The sequence below is a fragment of the Alligator mississippiensis genome, chromosome 8 (genome assembly GCF_030867095.1).
Source record: "Alligator mississippiensis isolate rAllMis1 chromosome 8, rAllMis1, whole genome shotgun sequence".
Lineage (NCBI taxonomy): Eukaryota > Metazoa > Chordata > Crocodylia > Alligatoridae > Alligator > Alligator mississippiensis.
This window is the reverse complement of record NC_081831.1, coordinates 13,717,231-13,733,052: the sequence shown is the minus strand read 5'-3', so window position 1 is coordinate 13,733,052 and position 15,822 is coordinate 13,717,231. Positions and strand designations below refer to the sequence as shown.

At 50.6% G+C, this 15,822-nt stretch overlaps 1 protein-coding gene across 6 annotated transcripts in view; it reads left to right on the top strand.

Moving 5' to 3' along the window:
* QRICH2 (glutamine rich 2) overlaps nucleotides 1-15,822 on the top strand; it is a 60,670-nt gene that overhangs the window by 29,219 nt on the left and 15,629 nt on the right. For 5 of the 6 annotated variants that reach the window (XM_059732154.1, XM_059732152.1, XM_059732155.1 and 2 more), the window contains exons 9-14: nucleotides 263-427; nucleotides 2,131-2,252; nucleotides 5,607-5,672; nucleotides 7,714-7,815; nucleotides 11,694-11,856; nucleotides 13,568-13,655. In XM_059732154.1, coding sequence (XP_059588137.1) covers nucleotides 263-427; nucleotides 2,131-2,252; nucleotides 5,607-5,672; nucleotides 7,714-7,815; nucleotides 11,694-11,856; nucleotides 13,568-13,655 — 706 coding nt within the window. Of the gene's footprint in view, nucleotides 1-262; nucleotides 428-2,029; nucleotides 2,253-5,606; nucleotides 5,673-7,713; nucleotides 7,816-11,693; nucleotides 11,857-13,567; nucleotides 13,656-15,822 lie in introns of those variants that run through there. The other variant, XM_059732157.1, reaches the window with a different exon arrangement.

Below are 15,822 nucleotides of genomic sequence, written 5' to 3'. Positions count from 1 at the left end.
AAACTAGAGCTGTATCTGCTTCAGTGAGGAAGCTCCCAATAAGGGGAAAGGGGTGAAGGATGATAGCTAAGACGAAGGATACAGCCATTGCTTGGAGCACCCGAGTCCTGACTGTAGGAGAGGGAAGTGTCTCCTTGGTAGGGAGGCAAAGTTTTTTATGGTTCCACATCAGACTGTGGAACAAAAATGCACATCTCTTTCGAGCCCTGGATCCAGTTGAAGATCTTCCTCTTTCTTCCCTTTCATTTTTCTCCCTTGCCAGAAAGCTGACAAGATTGCCCTGGCTAGCAAAGTCAGCCGCAGCCAGTTTGATGCCACCCTGGAGCAGCTCAACAAAATGATCCAGGATCTGCTGAATAAGATGACAGGGCATGAGCAGGACTGGCACAAAGTGCTCGACAAGCTCGTGGTGGAGATGGACTCCAAGGTAAGATGTGTTCATTCACAGTGTCATAGCCCCAGTCAGTATGTCAGCCCCAGGTAGCCACGGTCAGGGCCTTGCCTGGTTTATAAGAGGGGGAGACTGGGAGCTTGTTCCTTTTTAAGACACCGTAAATTTGCTAGAGCCACTGAGGTTTTATAGATATCTTTACACAGGGCCTGGTTCCCTGGTTTATATTGCCAGACCACTGCAATGAGGCCTTGACGACAACCAGGTTGTCGGTACTTGTTTTTAGCCCTTTCTTCCTCTCCTTCTGTCATGGAGCCAGTCCTGAGTCCAGGAACAAAGCAGCTTGGCTCATGGATGCCATAAGAGAACAGGCTTTCAGGTCTCACATTGCAGGCAGGATCTGGCGAACCCATCTTGCAGGCTGCTGCTGGTCTCAGGGAGGGAGAAGAGATTCTCTGGAGTGTTTACCTTATAAACCAGGAGCCCTTCAGGACTGGAATGCTTTGCTTTGAGAATTGCCCCATGTTGAGCTGAATTTTCTCACCCTCTTCAGTCCCTCTTCCAACCTGTCATGGCCTTATGCTTCCCAAGTCTGTCCGCCATCTTCCCCCATGCCCAGCTGTGCCCCAAGCAGCCTCATGGCCTCCCTCATTGGTTGTGTCACAACACAGCCATTCCTCATCTGCATGGCACAGGGCACTTTGGTATAATAGCATGCAGGCTGGCTCACTTCTACTGGGTGGAAGACTAGAGGTGGTGTAACAGCATTAGCAAAGTGCCCTGTGCCACAAGTTTTGAGGGTATTTATACTATGTCCTCACTGCTCTTGGAGAATGGTGCACTTAAGTACATCCCACCCACCTGCATCCACCGTCTGGAAATGCAGCAAAGCTGCTCTGAAGGCATCGTCTGTAGCTATTCTCATGCATGTTGGAAAACAAGAGGCGCTGCAGGGGGATGCCTCCAGAGTATCCTTCACCACTGTGTTCCTGGTTTGAAGTGAGCGAGTGTCTGGGTATCTCTGCCATGGCACTGCTTTGCCAGGGAGATATGCCCATAGTGGCGTGGTGCCCTACTGTTGTTTCACCACTTGAAAATGAGCTGCATCATTCATGTGGTCTGTAAACCATAGGGAGGAGAGATGGAAAGGCCCCATTTGGTCCATCAGATCCAAGGCTGTTCCTGCCAGCACATTTCTTGACACTCCATCTCCTTTTTCAAATGGCCTATGGGAGGTGGGATGGAGTTATTCACCACTTGCCTTGAGACCTTTCCAGTCTTGAGTATCTCCGCTAATGGTGAGATCTGACCCTTCAGGATGTCCTTTGGGTGGATGCCTGGGTTCGTCCTCTGAGTCCTGGTTCTGCCACCCCATGTCACTGATCAGGACGTCTTAGTTCCATCAAACTCTTGTTGACCATGATCCTGTCTCAAGGTTATCTCATGTTTCAAGCACAGGGCTCTTTGCAATAACCAAGGGGCTCCATCTGAATTGTAGCAACCAGATGTTTATTTAAAGATAAAGCCATGTTGCACATTGTGTGCTCAAAGCAGTTGAGCAGTCCTCAAGCCCATGGAGCTTCCTCCTGGTATCACCCTCCAAATTGCCCCTCCTACAACTCCTGTTCCCACCTGCAGGTTCCCTGCAAGTTGTCACACCTCGTATCCCATCAGTCACTGAGGAGCCATGATGTGTGTGACATGGACATGGCTCTGAAGAATGGTGCCTTGCCTTGCAGCTGGACCGCCTGGAGTTAGACCCATTCCGGGAGCAGCTTGAGGAGCGGTGGAAGGCCATCCGGAAGCAGCTGAAGGAGAAGTCTCCACAGTATGAAGCAGATGAAGCAGCTGGGATCAGGAAGTAAGTTGCACCTCTGGCTCCCTGGCAGCACTTTTGAACAAGGCCGCTGGTGTTTCTGATGTGCTGGGATCACCTCAGGCTGTGTTTGCACTTCAGGCCTGTCCTGAGTAGTTTTAACCTAACCAGTCATGTGCAGTGGCACAGACGTCACTGTGATTTGAAAACCTGTGAAAGTATGTAGGGTCCTGAATGGGCACTGGAGGTGCTTCATCTGGGGCTTCCCTGCTGATAGTACCAAGGTCAACTAGATTAACAACAGCTTTGTTGTGCCGACACATATGTCTAAGGTGATTGCAGCCATAGTCAAGGATGTCATACTTGTGGTTGATGCATGCCAAAATCTTCCCAGTTTGACTATACCATTTTAATTAAGCATTAGAAGCCCCTAGGGCAGGTGCCTTAGACCAGAAGAGCTATTTCCATACGTGAAGGAGAATAACTAGACCAGTAATGGGCACCATTTTGTTCATATGCCTGCATCTTGATACAGCTCCAACTCAATTAATTCAAAAGAACCCAAAATCCTAAGGAAAATCATTATACTGATCCATCCTAAGGAAAATCATTATACTGTGCAGGGGAGCTCTAAGGTTCTTCTGCTTTGTCCTAATTCTACTGCAACGCATTTGAATTAATGGTATCTTTGCCTAATGGCGATCCTGCTTCTCAGGATCAGTTGCAGCCAGAGGCTCTACTGCAAAAGCATGTGGCTGGATTCATCAAGGGATACCAAGGTTTTCAAAGCTACTGGAAAGACTAAAAGTGAGCAGGCTTCCAAAGCCCCTAGGCAAGCCTGAGAGAGCTCACCCTGAGGATTTAAGGATTAAAATGGAGGGGTTGATCATCTGTAAAGTCCGCTGCTTCACATGTCATATGGAAGGCAACAAGAGGCTGTGGTGTTGGGCTGGAATGTAGCATCCTCAGTGCTCCTAAGTGCAGCACCAGGAATCACAGGTCTGCCCAGCCCTTCCTGCTGGGTATTCACAAGACCTGGAAATCAGGCTGTGAAGCCACCGTGAGGAGCCCCCCACTGAAGGGTCAAGCTGGAGGGAGAGGCAGAAGTTGCTCCAAGGATGGCTTCATGTCTTGAGGTTGGACAGAAGCAAGGGGGAAAGACCTATCCTAAGATGAAGACAACAGATAGCTGCAACTTAAGGGAGAGGGGGTGCCATCGGTATTCATGGTTTCTGTTCCCAGCTTTGCATTCGCAGCATCTTCCATGGAAGCCTTGCGTTACCCTGCTCCCATGTCTCAGTTTACACACATGCAAGTGTTATTTGAAAACCTCCCTTGGGGTCACTGCTCAAGCTGTGCCTCGAGTTCTGTGAAATCCAGAAATGACAGAGGTGCCAATGATCTATTCCCGTTGCAAAGTTTTTTTCCAGCACCTTGAATTGCCACCAGTTGTGAACCGTTACCCATGCATTGTCACCAGAGGGCACCAGTGCCCTGCCTGTAAGTGCATGGGCCCTGTACAAGCTGCCTAAAGCAATGCAAACCATCAGTTCCTGCAGAGCCCTGTTAGATGCAGAACCAGATGACAGTCACCACCTTGTGTGGCCCACGTGTTCTGGGAGATGCAGATAAGATCTGACAGCCACCGTCCTCTTCCCAGGCCCACAAACACATGCGTAGACACGCACACACACACTCCCACGGGCTGCCTGTTGTTTTCTGTCCATTGAAGTCAACACGTGGCAGGTTAGAAAATAAAAGCAAATGGACTCAGATGACACCAGGCAGGCTGCCTTTGGGCATCGGAGAGAGAGAGAGGAAGAAGGAGAGGGAGAGGGAGAGTGTGTGTGTGTGGCTAATTTCAGTTCGGCCCCTAGGGCTATCTTGAAATTATGGGCAAGTTCAGAGCTGCCAGGCAGTCCCTGCCAGATGCATCACACTTTCCCATCAGTTCAGGGCAGGTATTCCATCATGCCAATTGCTGACTCATGATCATGACCCTGTCCTTGTTCAATGAATGCCGGGACTGATAAGGAAGGGCACCGTTCTGTGGCTTCAGGTTCTTGGTTCCCTGCTATCTGAAGGTTGTAAATCTGAGTCCTGCTTCTGGGCCATCTTGCCTGCACCCCCAAGCCTTAATAGAGATGCAGAGGGTATAAAAACCTCTTTGTTTCATAGGGAATGCCAGGTTATGATGCACACTTATGTAATATTTTCAGGGGGGTGTTTAATGCTGATGAAACTGCAGCCTTGGTATAACGTGTATAAGCCCTTGTATGTGGCAGGTATGCATTTCTGCGCCATACTGTTCCAACTATAAGTCACCCCCCCCTTTTTTTTTATTACTACCTCAAAAAAGAGCTGTAAAAACTGCTCTCAACTTATACGCAGAGTTGACCTATAATTGGGCTCCTGACACCAAGGCAATAATCACATCAGAACCTTCACAGACACATTGAATGTATGAGCATAGACTATTGTCAGATTTGGGGAAACAAAAGTTTTTCTTGAATCTGGAAATGTGGTGCTGACTTACACACAGGGTCGTCCTGTCATCAGAGCAGTACAGTATATTTCATACTCATGTGCATGTGGGGCTGTGGAAGAAAGAGGGGGGCAAAATTATTTTGTAGCAGCTACCAGGACAAGGGGTATGTATGTGATGCATTTGTTGTGCTGGCAGTGTTGGCTCATGGTTAAAGTTGGGGTCAAGACTCCTGGGCCGGCCACTGATCTGCTGTGTGATTATAGGCAAGTCACTTTCCTTCTCGCTGTCTCAGTGTTCACAGCTATGAAAGGAGAATAATAATATTCAGAGGAGGGGAGGAAAGGGTTGCTGTTCAAAAGCACCATGAAATGCACCCCTGAAAGGAGCTGTAGAAGGAAAAGTGTAGCTGATATAAAACAGTGCGGCTTGGTGGAGTGACTCTGACTTTGCCAGCTGAGGCTTTGGCCCAGTGTACACACCTCTTGAGAAATCATGGAAGGGGCCTCAAGAGGGCATCTCATCCAACCCCTTGCGAAGGGCAGGAGTGTCCCTGTCTAAACCCTCTCAGCTTCCACTGACAGAGATCCCAGAGCCACTTTACGTGATCTGGTCTGTGCTCAACCACCCTCATAGTTAGACAGCCCTTCCTAAGCTGCAACCAGACTCTCTCTGTGTACACAGTTTTCATATAAGGCCAGTTCCTAGGCCGGTGTATTTCTGAGAGGTGACCACAGAGTGGATATTTGGTGTTCACAGACTACTCCAGGTCTTAGCACCTGCTGCGTATATTCAGGCATTCTCTCAGCTTGTACCTCTAACATCGTCTCTAGTCATATTCCCTTTGGCACAGATCTGAAGAAGCTAACACCCCGATCCTATAATAACCCACACATCTGCTCCCACCTCCCCAGGCGCCTGCTGGCTCATTTCCACTGCATCTCCTGCGACAGACCCCTGGACATGGTGGTGCCTGGCCCGTAAGTCCAAGATCCTGTTTACCAGTGGTGGGGTCTGAGTATGGACTGGCAGAACTGTTTGTCTCCAGAGCATGCTGGCCCTTTTCCTGCTTGGGGCTGATGGACGGTCACTGCTGGTGGATCTCTTGAGTTCCCTGTGGTGATGGGGGAGATGATGAGGATGGGAGCGGGAGAAAGATGGTACTGGGTGCACCCCTTCCACACCCTTCACATGCAGTGTAGGTATTGCTGTATGCCCTGTCACAGCAGTTCCAGAACTAGTGGTCTGACTCCCAGGGGCATTTTTGAAGCAGTTTTTGGGGTGTGGGGCCAGGCTATTTTCTGTACCATCTCAGGTGTCATCTTAAGTCAGTTTCTGGCTTTTGCTGTGCAGAAAACCCTTCCCAGAGGGATAAGATGCAATAATTAGATTCATTAAAGGTCACTTAGAGGAACTGCCTTGCCCGATCCAAGCACCAGGTTTCCAGGAGTGGTTTGGACTCACTAAGCATGTCTACACATGCATGTACTACATAGTAAGTTACTGCGCAGTAAGCGGGTTTTAGACTGGCGTCTACACATGTAGCTGTTTCAGTGCAGTAACGTTGTGTGTGCACTGACTTGGGAGTAAAGTTACTCCCTGGTCAGTCCACACCAACAGGGTTACTGCGTAGTAAGGTGTCTACATGTGCCTTATTGTGCAGTAACTACTCAGGAGTAAATTTTCTACCTGTATCATGCAGGTAACGAATTTACTCCCGAGTCAGCGTAAGTTACCATAGTTAGTGTGCAGTACGGGTGTGCACATGTAGACACGCACCTGTACTGCACAGTAAGTTTTGATTACGTGCAGTAATGGTGCACGTGTAGATGTGCCCATTAGCTGCAGAAAGAATTGAACCACCTTGCTGTGCTGACCCAAGTGCAGTGCAGGGAACCAGGCATAATCTGTGTTCCCCTCCTGATTCTGCCACTGACTCACTTGTGCTTCCCTGGGCCAGTTACTTGTCCTCTCCATGTTCCTGACCATCCAAGGAGAGGGTAATATTTTCCTGGTTAATGAGTTAATGATTTGTGCAGAGCATGGCTAATGGAAAGTGCAATAAAAATGAACCGTGAAGTAACAAGACCCAGGTGCTTGGCCCTTCCCTGGTCCTCCCTGAGCTACTCACTGGGTGGTGCTAGCTTGAAATCCACATGATGGCTTCATTCCACCCATGGGCAGGGATCCAGCGGTACAGAGCTCTAAGCTCTAACTGCCACAGTTTGTCCACTGCTACAGTCGAACAGGCGCTGCAGTGGGAAAGCAGGGCAGGCGGTCAGCAGAATGCCATACGCATCAGATCTCCTCCTCCGGACACCTATGATTTGCATTTCTGCACTTGGGAGAGGTGGGGGCAAGGCCCAGGAATGGGGTTGGAGGGTGTGGATTGGTAGACCAGATAATCCCAAACCCCCTTTGACCTCCCCATATCCTGGATTTTGGCATAGCATAGGCACAAACTGCTCTAACTTGAGCGGTGCAGAAGGCAGGGAATGGTGCCTTGCACTCACCGAGTTCCCCAGCCTGCCCCTGCCCTTGCCTCTGATCCATTCCCTGTTCCAACAGACCCTTTTTCCAACTTCTACACCGGCAAGAGTTGGCACAGGAGATTTTCTCAGGAGGCCGTTTCTACCCCATCAGAGCAGCACTGGGGATTGGGCGTAACTGAGAATTGGGCCCAATGTCTCCAGGCCAGCAGGGGTTAGAATCTTTTGCTAGACCAGGCCCACAGGATTTACAGCCCAATAAACTTCTCCAAGAGCAGTAAGGGCAGAGAGCAGAATTAAATCTGCAATACCAGACAGATTTCCTCCTTGCCTAGTGGTTCTCCCAGCTGCTTTGGCAACCCTTGCTGGAGAGCAGCCATCCCAGCATGAGACTGCTCGGGCCCCACTTCGAGGATGGAGCCTGCCATCTCCCTCCTCAGCAGTTGCCAGCCCTGAACCATGCCAGGCAGTGGATTTAAACACCAGGCATATTATTGTTCTCTCCTGACTCCTTTGCATTTGGCTCCATCAGGACCATCACACGCATCCCCTCTGTGCCAATGCTACCGACTCACCGCTCTGTCCGGCCCTACACTGTCTACGAGCTGGAGCAAGTCAGGCAGCAGTGCCGCAGGTACAGTGTACTCAAGGGCAAGGGATTTCCCTCTATTGTTGCATTTCCCAGGCAGTCACTTGCAGTGTGGAGATGGGGAGGGGAGTGGGTGAGATGCTGCTGCTAGTGGCAGGTGCCTACATCAACCAGGTAGGTTGAAAGATGGTGATGGAGCCCCTCCCAGAGCAGCCCTCCATTTCCATCCGCCACAGCATTAGAGACATGTGGGTTCTCCCCACCTCCACTTCTCTGGGGCTCAAGGTCTCCTCTTCCAGGGGGGGCATTGCCTGTGTACCTTCTTGGATGTGCTGATGTACCGCTGATCTTTGCCAGCCCAATGAATGGCACTCCAGTGCCTTCCTGAAGAATAGCACCCTTATCCCTTCACCTGGGAAGGAGCTTTTCCTGGGGGAATTTATTTACAGACTATTGAAAGCTGTCTGTGGGCCAGAGCTTTACCCAGGTGTTTAAATCACAGCCCTGAGAGTTATGGTAACTTACAGAAGTGCCTGCACTGCAGGAGTTTGTGCCCCAAGTCCTGCACCAGCTTGTGCTGGGCTCGGTGTGAACTCTTGGTTGGATTCTCTAGGAGCATTTTCTTGGATTCCTTCAAAGCTGGGGTCAGGAATCCAGAGGGAACAACTTAGTTCATTACATCAAGAAAACCCATTGATCTTGCATTGGGGTAAGCCAGAGCAGAGTTTGGCCCTGTTAGATACTTGCAAGGGGTCAGCTGGCCCTTCCCTCCAAGCCCATGCCCAATCCCAAGGGAAACTTTTTAAACACCTTCATGTAGGACAGTAACATGTTGCAGGCACATCTCAGCCCCAGACTCGCTGAACCCACCCTGTTTCCCTTGACTGGGAGAGACCACAACACTTCTTGCATGGCCCCGAGAGAACCACATTGGCCCATGTGCAGCAAGTGCTGTGGGTCCAGCAGGCATGTAGCCCTCAGGAGGGCAAGTAGCCTAAGCAGCTGCTCTAGGGAGAAGCCTCATCACAGAGCATGAACCCTGCAGCATGAAGTATCCTCGTGCTCCCCAGAGGGTTCTGCTGTAGGGTGGGAGGCTTCTTGGCAGGGATGAGTGGGGGAGGCCTCTCATGTGGTGAGGACCATGGTGTCCAGCATTATGAAGGGGTGGCCCAGGGGTCCCAGTGCAGCTCCCAAATGGTGCTTGTGGGCAGTGCCTGCTGCCCTTCCTTCCAGGAACAGCATTGACAAGGCTCAGCCTCTCTCCTGGTGCCTTAGCCCTGCTTAACGATGTGATTTCTCCTTTCCTCCCCACTCTCTGGCTCTGTCTCCCCAAGCCTGAGGTTAGGAGCTGTCCTCTCACCTCATGCTGATGGGCTCCTGCTGGAGAAGAGCACAGGCCTGGGTGGGCTGCACAGCGTCCACTCCAAGATGCTGATGGATATAGAGAAGGTGCAAACCCACTATGGGGGCACAGCGAGGGCCAGCAGTCAGATGATCAGGGAGCTGCTGCAGTCACAGTGTCACAGCCTGGGCCACTATCACCAACGGTAGGACAGCAGGTCTAAGCCAGGGGCGCTTGCCCAGGGGCTGAGCTCAGAGCATGACCCAGGGCCCAGGAGAACTGCAAAAAAGGGACCATGATGCCAACTCTCAGCAGAGAGCTTCAGGTCCAGGGCAGTGCTCAGCCCCATTTTAGTTGGTATATTCTGTAGAGCCTGTTAATGAGTGAGGCTCAGGCCCTCCTCCCAGCTTGCTGAGCATAGCCTTCCCCCATCCTGACTGACACAAAGGGCCCAGTCCTAGAGTCTTCTGATTCTCCTTATGGCTGTTAACTGTTTGCCATCCCTGCATTCACTATGGCTGAGCAGGCATCTTGCTTGGAGATGCAGCTAGTGAAGGGCTCATGTTGCTCTCTTTCTCCTCTTCCCCAACACCTCTAAGGTGTCTCCTCCACCCCTAGTTTAGGATACAGCCTTGGGGCAGAGAGGAGGAAAGGGTTGTGATCAACATGTGGCAGGAGAGGGGCAGAGGCTCGGCAAAGCAAGCGATGCACAGCCAGGGACCTGTGTCTCTCTGTGCCTCACAGGCACACAGGACTTAGCTAGCTGGTCCAGCATCTTGTCTCCAGCTTTTGTAAATACCAGAGGCTCCAAAAGAAATGCCAAGCACCCTGTAATGGCGGAGGACAGAACAGCCTGCCTTGGTGCAAGGTTGGCCTAACCCACCATTCGTCAGAAGTTGGCTTCTGCCCCTGAAGCACAACATTTAGTGCATCTCTCCCAGGGGAGGCACCTGCTGAATATGGTGGACATGGGGCCTGATCTGACCAGAGGGGATATGTCACGAGAGGAAGGCAGAGTGCTGGCTTGAGACATGCACTCAGCATTTGAGGGTCCATAGCAACGTCTCTTCATGCTCAAACTGGCCTTTGGACTTCAGAAGTGTTCAACACACTGAGGAGCTGCTTGATCTGAGCCATGTTGAGGCCAATTCTCTAGCTGTTGTCATGGTAGCCACTCACTTCAGCCAACAAAGCTCTTTGCGAGGAAACCTCAGTGGTTTCACTGCTGGCTTTGTATTCCAGTGGGTCAGATCCTTCTCAAGACTCACCCCCTTGCTCCCTCCCCTGCCCCACAGGGACAGCAGTAATCATTAAAACCAGTATAGACTAGACCACAGCAGCTTCAAAGAGACACAGCGCAGGGCAGAGGAATGACATCCAGCAAAGGGGATCATGGCTTCCCCTGATGCCAGTCCTCTCCATGAAGGCGTCTGTCATTTCCTTGGAGCTGTTGGCTAACTGTCAGTGTGCATCACTGCTGGTGCTAGGGCTGGGGACCTCCCTTCACTGCCTGGCCGGGCCCCTGAGCCTCTGTCTTTGGGCTGGATGCCTCCCTGGGCTGCCCCCCGCTCTCTGGAAATCTGTTGTATCCTTCTCTTTGAAAACTGTTTGCGTGTATACGTTTCCCTTTGTCTGCCATCCAGCAGCCAGGCTGACCCTTCTCCCTGTGAAGATGGTGGCTCTGTGGATTAGTACAATGGACTTCTCTCCGCTGGAGATCTGGCCTTAAGTTTCTCAAGCACAATGATAAAAAAGGCTGGGCTCATCTTCTCCTTGTTTGGGCTTCCTCAAGAGAATCTGACCTTGTAAAGTGTTGAGCTGTCTCAGTTTCCCTCAGTGTTAGTGGGATTAAGCCCAAAACCTCCCCGCACTGTGGAGGAGTAGGAGGGAGTGAGGGTCTCATTTGGGTCTGGGGACCCTCTTTTTTAACTCATGTTTTCTAAAGAGATCATGAAAGGTTTGTTTTCCTCTTCTTTCTCCTTAGAAAGATCAGGAACATCCAGTCTGCTTTTTTCTGGAGGATTTATTGGAGGTTTTTAATATGAACTGGGCGCTTTCTCAGCTCATAAATGACAGGGTAGTGGAAAGGGCTGGAACTTTAACAAAGATCACCCTTCTCCCAAGGGTTCTTGGGCATTTGAGTTAAATACCTGCCAAAACATTTGGCATGGAATTTTAAAGCAGCTAGACAAAAGCCACTTCCCCGCTCAATCAGTCTGGTGTGGTTTGCTGGCAGGGTCTTACCAGGTTTTTAGCTTTCCATTGGGATTTTTGGGAAGCGAAAATGGGATAAGTGAAACACCATGGTCTAGTTTAGTAAAGATGGAGGATATTTTTTTGTTGCCAGGCTCTCTTTGTATATGCTAAAGCCAGCACAAAAGGTCACATCCCCATCCCTGTCCCCTGCAGGCCACTCTTGATATTAAGGGGTTGGTAGAAGGAGTTTTAGGATACTTTGGGGACTCACAGTCCAGTGGTGAACAGAAGACCTTTGCTCTGGTAGCCAGCTGGCCTTTGCAGGGTGGCCTGCAGGGTTCTCTGCCATTTCACTTGCTGAGTCTGCAATGTTGCCTTCCTACAGTGACAAGATGGCAGAGATGGAGTGTGGCTACCTGTCTGTACCTCGGCATTGTGGCGGCAGCCACACCATCACCTACCCCTACAGGCACTACACACGGCTGCAGCAGATTGCCCATTGCATGCCAGGGCACCCAGGGGAGACAACTATGCTGGCAGTGATGAAGGTAACAGTGACCACGGCAGTGGGGAGAGCAGCCAGGAACAGTGGTGGCCTAATACAGCATTATCCCTGCATTCCCTGTCTGCAACCCCCTTTTTCCTGCCAGTTCTTCCTTACCACATGAATCAGCTTGCCAAAAAGCCCAGCCTGCCTGCTGTGGCCCTTGCTTCAGCTGTCCTTGCTGAGCTTGTACATTGCTGCTTCTCGAGAGACTTTGCCCTTACTAGCATGACCACCCTGCTCCCAGGCTGTGGGAGACACATCCCTGAGCTGATGATCTTAACAACAGCCCATTTCCACACCCACAATTCCCTGCAAGGACTGGGACAGAGAGAGACTGAGAGGGAAATACCATATGTGCTAGTCTCCTGTTCCAAAAGAGACACGAGAGCGCACCCCACCAGCCCTAAGGGCTCCTGCATGATGTCCTAGTAGTGCCCACTTCCTGGCATCTGCCATGAGCAGTTTCCTTTCTGCTCTTCCTGCCGCCTACAGAGGTTTCAGCCCTGGACTTGAAATGCAGGCCCAGTGTTAGAAGTAGCTAGAAGAGGAAAGCAAGGCTGAAGCAATCTGTCTGGACTCACTGGCTCCGAACTCCCTTAGATGCTTCTGAAAGTAAATTGATGTTGTCATCTCCACCCCTGAAAATCAGTTGGATGTAGTTACCTTTGGAAAAACATACCCTGGGTCTTAGCTTCAGTAAATCCAAAATAACTCCCTGGACTTTATTAGCGTATCAGAAGGGAAGGGCAGTCTATAAGGTACATTTCAGGTGGTGCTTATGGACTACCTGCTCTGGAGTGATCTCTAACACAGGCACACATGCATGTGTCCAGAACAACACCCCTCCTTCCACAGACCCATGCACACCATTACATTTTGTCTGGGATGGTGGCTGGTGGTACTCCTATAAGCAGACTAGGTGTTGTTTAGAACCAAGGCAGGGTACATCACCCTGTTTCTCGGTACAAAGGTACTGCTGTAAAGAGGATGCATACATGGAGGATGAGGCTTCTTTAAGTGTAGAGCCCTGCTCTGGAAAGTGACTGTATAAACACAGCCCCTGCTTCCTCAGCAGATCTGCCCTCTGGATGTGTTCAGAGTCAGATCTGCTGATGATAGCAACAGAAACAGGATGTTACTCCTGTTCGTCCCATGGAGCCAGCGCAGCCCCAGTCGCATGAGCTGAATTCTATTTTTGTCTCGCGTATCATCAGCTCGACAGTTTGCTGAGTTCTGATGGAGGAACTGATTGAGCTGGAAAGAACCCAACTTGACTCTTAGATCCCTGGATAAGTTTGCTGGGCTAGTGGTTAAAGAAGCCACTGATTTGCATATAAAATGATTGGATCGGATACAAAGTTTCTGAAGGTGTGTGTACACCGCAGACTCCAGCATGAGGTAGAGGTACCTAGAGCTGGCTCTGAATGACTAGGAGTCCTGACTGCAGCTGACTAGGATCCTCAGACTGTGATGTTCTCACCCAGTCACTTGTCTATAGAGAACCCCACAGTCATGTTTTATGGAGGATGTTAGGTGAATGACCCCAGAGAAGAATATTCCCCCTTGTCCATCCCACCCAGCCTGTTTTCAGGGAGTTTCACTGCTCCTCATTTAAAGAAGGAGGCATTTGTAAACCAATCCATTTCCCCCCCACAATGCTGACATTAACCACAGGCACCATTATCTTTTCCATCTTTGCATTTCCTCCGCAGCGTGACGAGGTGGATATCCTGGGCCTAGACGGACACATCTACAAGGGGCGGATGGAAACAAGGCTACCATCCATTTCAGGGAAGAATGGTAAGGTACTTGCCCAACACCTGTTTTCTGTAGGGGGTTTTGGCTGCAGAAACCAGCATGTCTCACCTGCGCTAGCCTGATGGGTTATGTAGGATTGGGTGGAGCTTTGACCATCTAACTTTGATCTTCACCTGTTAGTAGTGGAATGTAGCTGGTTCTGCATTATGCTGCAGGCAGAGAAACATGGGATTAGAGAGAATGTCCTCTCCTTCCCCCAAAGCAAATCAAGTGTGCAGTTGGTACCCAGGGTCCCTGTCTCCCTGAGGTCCATAGATTCGTAGATGTAGGGTTAGAAGGGACTTAGTAGATCTTCTAGTCCAACCCCCTGCCCTGAGCAGGAAAGAAAACTGGGCTCAAATGACCCCAGCTAGGTAAACATCAAGCCTCCTCTTAAAGACCCCCAGGGTAGGAGCCAGCACCACTTCCCTTGGAAGTTGGTTCCAGATCCTAACCGCCCTGACAGTGAAGTAGTGCCTTCTAATGTCTAGTCTAAACCTACTCTCTAACAACTTATGGCCGTTATTCCTTGTTACTCCGGGAGGCACTCAGGGAAACAAGGTCTCTCCCAATCCCCGCTGGTCCCCCCCAATAAGTTTATAGACGTCCACCAGGTCCCCCCTCAGTCTTCTCTTGCGAAGACTGAACAGGTTAAGGTCCCATAGCCTCTTCTCGTAGGGTCTGTCCTGCTGCCCCCTGACCATGTGAGTGGCCCTCCTCTGGACCCTCTCAATGCTGTCCACATCCCTCCTGAAGTGCAGCACCCAGAACTGAATGCATTACTCCAACTGTGGCCTGACCAGTGTCGCACAGAGGGGGAGGATCACCTCCTTGGCCCTGCTTGTGATGCATCTGTGGATGCACGACAAGGTATGGTTAGCCTTCCTGACCGTGTCCTCACATTGTCAGCCCATGTTCATCTTGGAGTCCATAATGACTCCAAGATCTCTTTCTGCCACTGTGCTTTTGAGAAGGGAGTTCCCCAGCCTATAGGTATGCTGGTGGTTCCTACTGCCCAAGTGCAGCACCCTGCACTTATCAGTATTGAATCCCATCCTATTTTCATTTGCCCACCCCTGTAACCTGTCCAGGTCCCGTTGTAATCTGTCCTTCCCTTCTAGCGTGCCCACCTCACCCCAAATCTTGGTGTCGTCTGCGAATTTAAACAGGGTGCTTTTCACCCTGTTGTCCAAGTCGCTAATAAAGAAATTGAACAGTGCAGGCCCAAGGACCAAGCCCTGAGGGACTCCACTGCCCACTTCCCTCCTGGTCAAATATGACCCGTCCACCACCACTCTCTGAATACGACCCCTCAGCCAATTTGCAATCCATCTGACTGTGTAGGCATCAATGCTACAGTCGCCTAGTTTTTTAATGAGAATGGGGTGGGAGACAGTGTCAAAGGCCTTCCTGAAGTCCAGAAAGACTACATCCATCATGACACCTGCATCCAATGATTTTGTGACCTGATCGTAGAAGGCAATCAGGTTGGCCTGACAGGACCTGCCCCTAATGAAACCATGCTGGTTGCCCTTGAGCATCATCCCTGCTGCTGGCCCATCACAGATGTGCTCCTTGATAATCTTCTCAAAGAGCTTCCCCAGGATTGAAGTAAGACTAACGGGCCTATAGTTGCCCAGGTCCTCCCTCTTCCCTTTTTTAAAGATGGGGACCGCATTGGCCTTCTTCCAGTTGTCCGGCACCTGGCCAGAGCACCACGAACGCTCATAAAACCGTGCCAGGGGCCCCGCGATAACCCCTGCCAATTCCCTCAACACCCTGGGATGGAGAGCATCTGGACCTGCCAATTTGAACACATCCAGCCCCTCCAGAAGTTCCCTAACTCAGTCTTCCCTAACCCTAGGCCTGGCGAAGTTTCTCCTGAGCCCGTCCTGAATCTCAGTAGGGGAGTCCCGGTCCCTGCACAAGAAAGTGGAGGCAAAGAAATTGTTAAAGAGGTCTGCTTTCTCCTCTGGTGCAACCACCAGATTGCCAAGCAGATCCTGCAGGGGCCCCACATTACCTTCATAGCCTTCTTTATACTCCCTATGTTTTTAAAAAAGGACTTTTTCTTATCCTTGATCCTAGCCCTAGTTCCATAACTGCCTTAGCTTTCCTAACAGCCCCCCTACAGACCCAAGCGGTGGAGGTATACTCCTCTTTGGTGATA